General features: G+C 38.4%; 1 protein-coding gene across 4 annotated transcripts in view; it reads left to right on the top strand.

Moving 5' to 3' along the window:
• Positions 1–350: 350 nt before the first annotated feature.
• SAMD4A (sterile alpha motif domain containing 4A) overlaps positions 351–12,058 on the top strand; it is a 326,230-nt gene continuing 314,522 nt past the window's right edge. Inside the window, exons 1-2 of one of the 4 annotated variants that reach the window (XM_069082336.1) lie at positions 351–660; positions 1,940–2,546. In XM_069082336.1, the coding sequence (XP_068938437.1) occupies positions 2,351–2,546 (196 nt within the window). In that variant the 5' untranslated portion in view covers positions 351–660; positions 1,940–2,350. The other 3 variants (XM_069082339.1, XM_069082337.1, XM_069082338.1) reach the window with 3 other exon arrangements.

Genomic DNA, 12,058 nt, shown 5'->3' with positions numbered 1-12,058 from the left:
ATCACACACCACACACACAGATTCTCTCAGTCTTAGCCTCTCTCTTTAGCTCCTCGGTGCCTATAACCCAGCCCATCCAGAATTTCGGAGGAGGCCGAGGAGAGGAATTCGCCCAGCCCCACCCCCTTCCCCCTCTACTCCTCCAAACTTCTTTCCCTTTGCTCCTCAGTTCCTCCAACCTGACCCCTCTTTCCCATAGAGCTCCTCCCCTAGCCACACTTAGGGATCCTCCTCCTCCACCCCCTTCTTCGGTTAGGACTCCCCCCCACCCCGCACCTCCTCCTCCTTTTCGCTCCCCGCGGGGTTGCTCTCCCCCCACTTTGGCTCTTGCTGCCAAAGCCATGATGTAATGGTGTATGTTAATCAGTAGCATGTGGGGAGCTCGACTCGGTCTCGGTCGGCCCCAGTCCTCACTGAGCTGACACAGGAGGCGGCATCAGTGGCTGCAGCGGCGGCAACCGAGACACTGCCGCAACCCACCACCACCCCCCCCGCCCCCCGCTGCCAATCCCCCAGCCTTCGGGGAACGTGCCCCCGGACCTGGCCTCCGGGATGGCCCACATCCGCGGGCCTTTAGGTTCCCCACTCCTCTAAGAACGGCCGCCTGCCCTGAAACCCGCGGTGCGGGGGCGCCAGCCCGCAGCTATGAACCGGGCTGAGGTGAGTGACCCTTCCCCCTCAGCCCCACACACTTCTGGGAGCCGGGAGCGGGATCCCTTGGCCTCTTCCCAGACTAGGGTTTCCTCTTCTGCTTGGGAAGTTTGTAAAGCCAGGAGAAGAGGGTGGGTGAGGTATGGGGATGCTTGAAGGCTGAATCTCTCTGAGAGTTGGGTCTAGAGTCTAGGCACATCTCTTCTCACTTTCAGATCCAATCCCTGAAACCTGGAGAAGGTGGGGAGGGAGAGGGAGGGAATATGGGGGGTAGGACGGGAAAGCCACAGAAACCTAACTTTTTTTTCTTTGCGATCAACGTTTGGGGGCGTGTGCTGGCAGCGGGGAACCGTATTCTCCGAGAAGCTCCCTAGTCTGCTAATGAAACCATTCCGGGCTTGGGCGGCCAAGAAGCCGCCAGGGTCTTTAGCCGGGAAGTCGTTTGGGGGATGCCAGTTGGGGGGGGGGGAGTGGAGAGGCTCTGTGCCAGACCGACCCACCCTGCCGGGGGAAGGAGGAAAAGGGGGTGTTAAAATGTTTTTATTTTTATTTTAATATCATACTAGGCTTTTTGTAAAGGGAAGACAGAAGAGAAGAGGGAGGGGAGTCGGAGGAGGGAGGGAAGTCTGGAGGCTCTTTGCTCCTGCAGGTTGGGTGTTAAGGCTTGGGTGGGAAGAGTTTATTTTTGTCTTTCGCTGCTGCTACTCAAGGCCTAGATTCAAAGGGGAATCTAGTGGTTGGAGATGCTGGTTGGTGTAGATGGAGCGGCAGCCGCTAGGCTGCTTCTCCGAGAGGAGGAGGGAAAAGAAGGAAGGAAGGAAGGAACCTGGATTCTTAAGGGGCCCCCTCCCCTTCGGCATATTGTAAGTTTTCTTTGCTTGAATGATCTGTTGCAGTTAGCGGTGTCAGGTACAGTCCCTAAAGTCCTTAGGGAAGAGAGACCCGTATGCAGCAGGAGGAGGCAGTAGCCGCAGCCGCAGCAGCAGCAACAGGAAGCTGCTGGGGTCTCCTCCTGCACCTTAGGAGGGAGGTTTCTTTAAAATCTCTCCCCTGGAAATCTCGTTATCTACCTCCCTCGGCGGTGCATGCAGGGAGGGGGAGGGGGGCTGTTATTTTTAATACTCTTCTACACATCTTCCCTCGTCCCCTCCCCACCATACACTACTCAAATAATTGACCTGAAATCTCCTAAAATACATTGTGAAGCGGGAGGCTACCCTGCTGCTGAATCATGCCGTTCTCCTTGTCTCCGCTGGTGTCTAAGCGCAGCCAATTTCTCTCTTTCCAGTTGTGAACCCTGGGGATTCCGGTGTGAAGAAAGGTCTGACCTGTTGCCCGAAGGAAAAAAAAAGAGCTGGAAACGTCAGAAACCCCTGGCCGAACGAGAGGGGAAAGAAAAAAAAAAAAAGAGCTGTACAGTTGTGTGCCTTGTGGAGATTTTTTCCATATTAAAAAAAAAATCCTGTGCTACCGTCATCTTCGTTGAGGAAATCAGCAAGAATCACTGAAACGTAACTGAAGGAAGAAGGGAACGTAATCTGCAAAATCCATGCACCAAAGGCAATTTTTTTCTAAAAGGACGTTATTCTGGTGATCACTGAGGTTGCAACTCCAGTAAACTTTGGGGTGGGGGCAGGGTGGGACGGGGATTTGTATTTGTTTCCCCCCCCTCACCCCCACTGAGGCTTCCCCCTTAATCATGATGTTTCGAGATCAGGTCGGAGTGCTGGCAGGTTGGTTTAAAGGCTGGAATGAATGTGAACAGACTGTTGCTTTGCTGTCCCTTTTAAAGCGGGTGAGCAGGACCCAGGCTCGCTTTCTTCAGATCTGCCTGGAGCATTCCCTGGCGGACTGCACTGAGCTTCACATTCTTGAAGGAGAAGCCAATAACCCCGGTAAGTTTGGTGCAACCAATCCATTTTGACTACTAACTTGTGCTCTTACGCTCTTATCCCTCTCCTCCCTTTACCCCTTGTTCCCTCCCCTATGATTGCAGAAGCAAGGGAACAAGAAATACATTAGCTGACGGTCTCTTTATATATAGGCTTTCCCACCCCCACCCCTTTTCCTTTAATGCTTGATGACTTACCTCAACTTGTTTTGTTTTGTTTTTTTTTGCACGGTGAACTACTTCAGTCCATTTGGTGTTGTAACTGGGGTACTACATGCTAACTGTGGTAGCATGAATGATTGATTTTTCTTTCATGCAGTTTTCCTATGAAATAAGTAAGTCAGATCACGTAGAGTCTGGGTTTTCTGGGTTTCTTTTGGACAATGTGGCTTGCTTGATTTAAGCAATGTAGGAATAAGACCAGTGTGGCCCCTAGGAAGTCATTATGTTGTTTCAATATGATGTATAAAGAACAGATGATAAAAATAAAATTCTTATTTTCATTCGTTCACTCATTTCCCTTCCCCCCTTCTTCTCCCCCAGTTCTTTCTTAGAATTCTGTGTTAGAGTAACTTGTTCTCTGGATGTGACACAATATACTATTAAAAGGATGGTGCACATGATATAAGTGGCCTTAACCACAATAGGGTACCTGGAGGCATTCCCACACTTGTGGAAGTCCAGCCCAGTTGGAAGTCTCACCTCTCACCTCCCCCACCCCACTTACATTTTTAAGTGTTTCATAACAATTTCTGGAGCCCTATTAGCCCCATTCCTGTAAATGAACCTTTTGTTACACAGCCTGCACTTATATGAGCCATAAATCTACCTTTAAGTAATCTACATGTAATTTGCACAGATTCATTTATGTTTGTGTTTTTATAAACTACTAAAAACTATGTTTTCAGATTTTTTGTTTCTGTACTTGTTTGTAACCTATTCAAGAATTTCAGACTGCTAATGTGCCTGGAAAATCCAGTGCCTTTTCTTTTGCTAGCATTGTGGAGAGAGATTTTAAAATAGCTTGTATGCGGGTAGAGGAAAAAGTCTGCCGAATGAGTTTTTGGATAGGTGAAATTCTTTAGGCCTTATTGCAGCAGGATACTGAACAGAGCCCCCAGTGTTTACTCAGAGAAAAGAATGCAGGGTCCTTCTCCAGCTGTTCCATATTAGAGCACTGAGCCTGCAAGATTTGGCAGATGTCTATGCTGCCATTTAATGATATTATCCAGTACAATGAAGTTAGACCTAGGATTTATGTAAGTATGCCTTTAGAAAAGGAAAAAAAGAGTTGTCCTGATTTACAACTCTGCAATCAGAATGATGAAAAATTTAGAATGGGAAATGTCCTTATTTAGATCATCCATCTAGAAGAGACCTTTAGAAGTTCCAATGCTGACTCTAAGATGGACTCATTTAAGTTAAGTATATCCCTTTTTAAGATAACTATATGGAAGAAGATTCCACCGCTTATTCTTGGTAAGTCCATTGCTTAATAACACTCAATGTTACTTATAAATGCTGATGAAGAACATTGCAGCATGTGTTTCGGCTCAATAACACATTTGTAAACAAGAAAATGGTTCTACCTCTTTCATAAGTATATTGATCATAACTAAGAGAATTGTTTCTTATACTTAAATCATTCTTTAACAGAACAGAACAATAATTCTACTTGCCTGGCATGCAAATTTGCTTTTGCTTCTCTAGGTTTGATAAATTCTATTATGTAGACATTTGTGTTTTATTGTTAATAACAACTGAAATTACAATTATTCTTATGCTTATTAAACTTTTCAGTAATTGGAGAACAAATTTTAAGTAATAAGAAAATAATCCCTATTGCACGCAAGGTAATTTTTATAATTTTTTGACTTAATTAAAGGAATTTTAGCATAGTGACTAAACTCCCTATATAAGGCAAAATCAGGTTAGGAACTCAATGATTTAAATTTATGATAGAAGAAATTTCTCAAATTTTGAAAAACATATGCTTTCAGATATGAAAATACTTAACTAAAAAATTGAAGTGCCTCATTTTAAAAAATCATCTGTTTGCTCTTTTCTCTTTATTCCTCAAATTTTAAATAATAATTCAAGTTTAACACTTGGTCACATAGCTACCAACATAAAAATAGAAAAGGCTAATGACAGTGTAAAATCAGTTAAGTGAAGAGAACCAAGGCCTCTTGTTTGGTATGTCTCCAATTATAAATGAATAAATGTAACATCTTTCTGTTTCTGGACTTACACTTTATTGGCATTAATAAGCATATCTGACCTATTCCTCTGTTATATTTTTTCCAGTAAGGAAGGTCTGGCTGAATAAATCTTTTTACTTGTGTAGGTGATATTTAGTTTCCTTTTGGAATCTTGAAGTTAAAGGGAGTCCAAGGATTTAGTGTAATGTTTCAGCTGTCTTGGAACTTAGCTATCCAGTAACTTGATTCATATAAAATCTATTTGTATTTATTTTATAAATCATAGCCTAGAACCAGGATGCAAAGAAAACAAGGCTTTTGAGCAGCAGACACAAAGCTCCTGTACTAAGTTTATGCACGTTTTTCATAGAAGAGCTCTTTAGGCCCTTACTAAGAGCCTTTTCAATCTTGCTTTACACTGAGTTTAAACAAACTTTATTAGCTGATCTCCAAACCCATCAATGAATAGAAGCAAAAAGATTATAAGAAAAGTGAGAAGCTGCCACTCACAGCTATGCACACGTAGAACAAGTAATAGCCTGATGAAAAAACAAGAATGGGAAAAGTGTATGAAGTAGCATAAAAAGTCAAAAAGCAATACATCTCATTGCCATTTTGCTTTGGGGAACACACCTTAATAGATCTAGGGGCACCCCTGATTATTTAACAATTACATTCAGTAGATCCTTGTCAATCAAGGTATGGATCAATTTCATTTCTATATCCTCAGTACACAGGTGCCAAATAAATACTCCCTACTGTAATTGCTTAAAACTTAAGTGGTTCTCAAAGTTCAGTCAAGGAACCTCTGAGAGTCCTTGAAATCCTTTTAGGGGATCCATGAGGTCAAAATTCTTTTCATAATAATACTTAGATGCTAAGATTTCTAACATGTAAAATATCAATAGATATAACCCATATCATCCAGTGCTTTTTGGGGTCTTCAGTAATTTTTAAGAGTTTAAAGAGAGTCTTGAGGCCAAAAAGTTTGAGAACTGCTGCCTTAAATAATATCCCTGCCAAATGCTTGTCTGAATGATATGGAAAAAGTAGAGGTAAAAAGTAATACTTTGTTAGTGATTGTATAGTACTGTCTAGAGCCAGAGGTGCTCAGAGTAAGCGTATCTCAGAATCACAGAATTTAAGAGTTAGAAGGAACCTTAGTCACCATTTGTATCAATTCCTACATTGCCTAGAGAACCAATAAACATTGTTTAGAAGGAAATATTCCTAAAGTAGTGAAGAACAATTCATTAAATTTCCCTACTTCAGTGGACATTTCCCTTCAGAGCTCTCAGGATCTCCTTTGTCAAATTCCCTTAAGTACTTTTTTGTTCTTTCATTTGACCCCCTAAAATACTGACCCACCTGGAGGAAAGTGTCTAGTGCAAAAAAAGCTGAACCAGTGTCCTTGCTAAGTGTAGTTTCCATGAATTAATATACTAACATTATGGTTCCCAAATTTTCTCTCTTCTGAGTTTTCTTAGTGTGAATCAGTTCCCCTAGAGTCAAATTGGCTCTGATTCAGCCAATTTTAACAAATCAAATTCCATATGCCATGTTTAAAAATCAGGGAAGTGTGTAATACATTTTGGAAAGATTACTATTCTAAATGGCTAAAATGGAAAAGACAATAGTTTTAGTCCTTAACATATGGACCCAGAATGATTACTTCCCTGAGATTTCTGAAAAGTTGAGATTTTCCTCTATACTTGCCTCTCTACAGTGCTTAAACCTTAGCTATAAAGTATTACTTATTTTATTTTGTGATAGTTAAAAAAGATGGATTGTTGGTTTGGGTTTTTTTTTGTGTGTGTGGCTGCTCTCACTGCTGAAGTTTGATGAACAGTGTCAGTAGCATAAAATTATCCTCAATTTCTCTAAAATGATTATCTTAAAACAGATTTGAGACACTACATATATTAGAAATGAATGCTACATAAGACCCAAAATAAATTATTTTTTGGATGCCTGCCTTCTATTGTTGCCAGGTTAATAGGTATTGAACAGCCACTGGTAATGTAATTAGATGCTAGACACTGACCTCTTCATATTCCTAATTTTTATCTTCCTCAATTTTTATCAAACTGAAATTTCAGCCAATAATATTGAGTGTTTTTTGCCAACTAGAAGTGATTCTTCGGTCTCTGACTCTACCCTGGTTAATAAGTAACTACCAGGCATTATGAAAAGAAAGGTAAAGACAGTCCCTGCTCTCTTGGAGCTCACAATCTAATGGAAATTTAATGATGCCCTTGAGATTGATGATACCCAAATTAGCTACTTCAGGAAAACTTTAAGCTAATACTTAAGGCTTTTATGTAAGTCTTATCTGAGATAAAGGCTACTTTGGTAAAGAGAATCTAGAAAATTGACAAGTGGATTGTCTATTCTGTAGATAACAAACAGCTATAAATGGGGCAAGTAGGTGGTGCAGTGAATAGAGTGCTGGTCCTGAAGTGGAGAACACTTCTTTATGAGTTCAATCTGTCCTCATATGTTTTATAACCCTGGGCAAGCTACTTAAACCCATTTGCCTCAGTTTCTTCATTTGTAAAATGAGCTGGGTGGGGAATGAAATGGCAAACTACTCCAGTATCTTTGCTATGAAAACCCCAAATGGAGGTTTTCATGAAGAGTGGGACACAACTGAAACAACAAAATCTGTAAACGATTGTCACACTGTCAGAGAAGCTACTTGGCCCTCATATTTAAGTCACTACCTTAAAAATTAATTTTATTTAAGAAATTTGTTAGGTGGCTCTTTAGAACTTTGAATATAGAAACATTTTCAAAAAGAAGCAATGTTTTAAAAGATGATTAGGCTCCCATCCTTGCTCACAAAAGCCTCCTAAAAATTTTATCCAGCTAAAATATGGTTCATTCATAGTGAAAAATAGTGGAAAAACTATATTGTAGCAATATTTCAATACTTCATCAGTTCCATGATATCATTGATTCTGGTATATCATCAGAAAGAAATATGCAAAATGACCCTCAGTTCTGGGCCCCATTCTCCTTGTGCAGTGATATTGGTAGAGTAGTAGAAGAGGAAAGAAAGTGCTAAGAATTATAGTTTTATACCACCTATAACAATTGTGCATTGGTACTCTTTGTGTGAGAAACTCTTCTAACAAACACAGAGTTGATATACTTCTATAATATTTGTTTTCCGTACCAGACCTGTGATTTCAATGGTGAAGGCAACTAGTTCTGAGGAAACTCCTTTTACCATTCTATACCTGCCATTATAGTAGGTCTCCAATTTCTGGTCTTAGAGAATTAATTGCCTGGGGGTCAAGTGACTTGCCCAAGATCACAAAGTCATACGATACATATCAGAAGTGGACTTGAACCCAGGTCTTACTGATTTTGAGAGAGGGCTGGAGGAGCCATGGAATTTCAGGGTGTTTGTGAATGTGGATGGGGGAAAAATACATATTTATTTTCCAGTAACCCTGACTAAAATTTAACATTTCCTTAAATTGTGATTGGAAGCAATAAATCTACCAGATTGCCAAAGGGGTCCATGAAACAAAAAAAGTTAAGACTCCCTGCCCTACATTATAACACTTTGCCTCTGCACTTTATGGTTGAGTTACTCAGCTAGATCCATTATTTCATCCATTTGAATGTTGCTTCTAATTATTAAGACTGCAATTCACCCACACTGGCTTATCCTGTTTGAATCTTGTCCAGTTCTTCTCTAAGTTCACCTCAGGGTGTTTGACCAATGTGCTGGGGATCTTCCTTCTCTCTTTGAATCTTGCGGGTACTAGTATTCTTAGTAAAAGATAATATTCATTTTTATTGATTATTGGAGGGAAAATCGAGTTGAATTAGAGCAAATGAAGGAGGTAGATGGAGATCTGGATATTCTGAAGTGTAGTTAAAGGCTCTTTCAAGGGGTTTAGATACTGATTGCACAAGGATGACATAATGAATGGTGAGTCAGAAAGACACAGGTCAGACTCGCCTTTGCCACATACCGGCTTTGTGACCATGGACAAATCAACTACTTTCTTGTACTTCCTAGGTAGCTCTTAAGAGGCTGTCTGGATTATTGGTTAGGTCATCATTGGACTTGTAGTCAGGAAGATCTAGGTTCAAATCCCTCTACAGAAACAGAATTCTTTACCATTTTCTTCAGAGGCAAAACAAGAAGATTGTACTCAATGGTTTCCAAGTTTCCTCAAAGCTCTAATTCTCCAGGATCTAAATGCTTTATCTAATTTACCTTCAAAATAGTTTTCCTTTTTTGGGGGGGGGAAATGTATGTCATTAGTATTACATAACATTAATTTCAAGGTATGATTAGGTCAAATTTTGGTTTAAGCTCAAAATAAAAAGGTTTCTGAAAATAATGAAAAAAATTACAGTAAGACCTTAAAGGATTTTCACTCATTGTCACATAAAACAGATATTTCCTCTACTTGACAACCCTTTGGTTTATTTTTTTTAATGCCATGTGAATTTTAATATTTTGATACATCTATGATTTCATCAATGTGGGTACTGCCTTCTACCACATAGATTATAACTAATTCATACTCTTTCATCCTATGGAACACTTATCTATATCTTCTCAAAATTCCTTTGAGGATCTACCCAACATGTGTGGGGCATTCCTCAAAATGCTTATTGACTAATTGACTATTTATAGGAAAAAATAGACTTAATATAATCAGAATTTTAGACCAGGGAGAAAGTTTAGAGAAGACTCTAAGAATTTAAATGCCTTTTGAAGAAATTTTAGAAATTAAGAAATTTTTTTTCTTATATCACTATCATTTCCCAATAACTCACTTTCCTCTCTTTCTGCTGAGCCTTCTCTTTTAACACATAAGTATAGGTAAACAAACAAACTTACACACTGACCAAATGTGACAAAGTATGTTTTACAACTGGCTGGGGGAAAGAGGAGCTGATTGGTATTCTATTTCACTGATCAACATCTCTATTTTTAACCAATACCATATTGTTTTAACAATTACTACTTTGTGTTATATTTTGAGATCTGATAACTGCCAAACTTTCTGCTTTCCAAATTTGTTTCATTTTTTTCCATGGGATTCTTGGTCTTTTGTTCTTCCAGATGAACATTTTTTTAGCTTTATAAAGCAATCATTTTATTGTTTGATTGGTACAGTGCTCAGTAAGTAAACTAATTTACTATTGTGGGGTTTTTATATCATATTGATGAGACCTAACAATTAGCAGCTGATAATTCTCTATTTAGATATGTGTTGTTGTTTTTTCTGGAGAGTGTTTTGTAGTTGTATGTATAAAGTGGCCAGGTGTTTCTTGGTAAGTAGACTCCCAAATATTTTATGCCTTCTATACTTGCTTTGAGTGGAAGTTCTCTCTTACTACTGGATTTGTTGGTAATACACAGAAAAGCTAATGACTTTATGTGGGTTTATTTTATATTCCTGCAACTTGGCTCATTATCATTTCAGTAATTTTTTTAGTTGACTTCTTAGGCTTCTCTAAATAGACCATTGTGCAAATGCTTATAACCTCAATTTCTTTTTTTTTTCTCTTATTGCTAGAGCTATCATTTTAGCACAATATTTAAAATGGTGTTGATATTGCTTCGTGTCTGAACTAACTTGAACGATCTCTAGGCTTTCTACATTACATAAAATGTTGGTTCTTTATTTTAGGCGGATACTATTTATCATATTAAGAAAAGATCCATTCATTCATACACTTTTTAGTGGGGGGTGGGTTACAGAAATTGGTGTTTAGTTTTGTCAAGAGTTTTTTTTTCCAGCATCTATTGGTATAATGTGGATATTATTTTTTGTTTTCTTTTAATATGGTCTATATTTTTTACAATTTCCTTATAATGAACCACTCCTTCATTCCTGGTATAAATTCAACCTGGTGCTAGTGTATGCCATTTTTAATATGTTGATGTAGCCTTATTACAAATATTTACTTAATATTTTAATTGACATAAATTAGAGATAGTAGTCAATAGTTCTTTCTCTACTTTGTTTCTCCCTGATTTAGGTATCAAGACCAAATTTGAGTCATAGAAGAAATTTGATAGGATACTTTCCTCTCATTAGTTTTGCAAATGGTTTATATAACATTGGAAATGGTTGTTCCTTAAATCATCGATAGAGTTCACTTATAAAAATATCAAGTCTAGGCATTTTCTTCCTTTGGGAGTTAATTTTTGGCTTGTTCAATTTATTTATTTTTAATTGATTTATTTAATTCTCTTTCTTATTCTGTTAATATGGGTAGTTTATATTTTTGTAAATATTTATCCATACTTTTAAGTTATTAATAATTTTAGCAAATAAATGGGCAAAATAGTTTCTAACAATTTTATACTCATTAAGCTCCAGGAACTCCCTACCACCTCTAGAATCAACCTGACATCATTCTACCTTTCCAGTATTACTACAGATTACTAGAGAGTCCCTAGGCCTAGAATGCACTCTCTCTTCACTGCCAACCCTTAGAATCCAATTCTTCAAGGTTTAACTGAAGGATCCCTTTCTACAAAAACCTGTCTTTATCCTTCCCTCCCTCCACAGCTATGTGCCTTCATCCCCAAATTATCTTCTGTTTTGTATATACCTCTGTTAACACTAGCTTGAATAACTTCTTCCACAGAGATAATAATATTGTACTATATCTTTAATAAACAATAGATGTTTGGACAGTAATGATTTAACTATCATCCTGTGAGGATCCTGGAAATTTAATTGTCAAATAGGAAACTGATAGCCAAAGAGAAGACAGAGGAAAATGATTAAGAGTACATATTTCCTGAGAAACTTGGGTTAACCATTATTTTGGTAAGAGAGGCAGTGTTCCATAGTAGATAGAGAGCTAACCTTGAAGAAAACAAGACCTGAGTTCAAGTTCTACCTCTGATGTTTAACCTTTCAGTTCCCCAGGCTATTCTCTGAGACTATAAATTGCAAACAAATTGCTAGTCTACATTAGGAGTTTCACCTTCTGGGATTTATCTATTTCAGTTGAATCATAAGTTCAGTCTCTATCCCTTATGAAGAAATATTAAGAGAAAACATTTTAATTGGGATCTTTAGAGAACTGAGTGGTGAATTTGTTTTAGAATTGAGGAGAAATTGCCAGTTGTAGTGATGTTTAAAGGTGATTTGGGCTATGATCTTTCTTTCATCTGATATATTATAATTATTTGTGTCTTTGTTTTATTTTTACACTATTAACAAATAGTACAACCAGTAACCTTGATATTTATTTAGGCCTAAGAGATTAGGGGATATCTATCTATCTATCTATCTATCTATCTATCTATCTATCTATCTAT

Source organism: Petaurus breviceps, unplaced genomic scaffold (genome assembly GCF_028583685.1).
Source record: "Petaurus breviceps papuanus isolate PSGF00001 unplaced genomic scaffold, PetGlider_PUasm1.0 164, whole genome shotgun sequence".
In the NCBI taxonomy this organism is placed as follows: Eukaryota; Metazoa; Chordata; class Mammalia; order Diprotodontia; family Petauridae; genus Petaurus; species Petaurus breviceps.
Note: the sequence above shows the minus strand (reverse complement) of the source record. Positions and strands in the feature narration are given on the sequence as shown.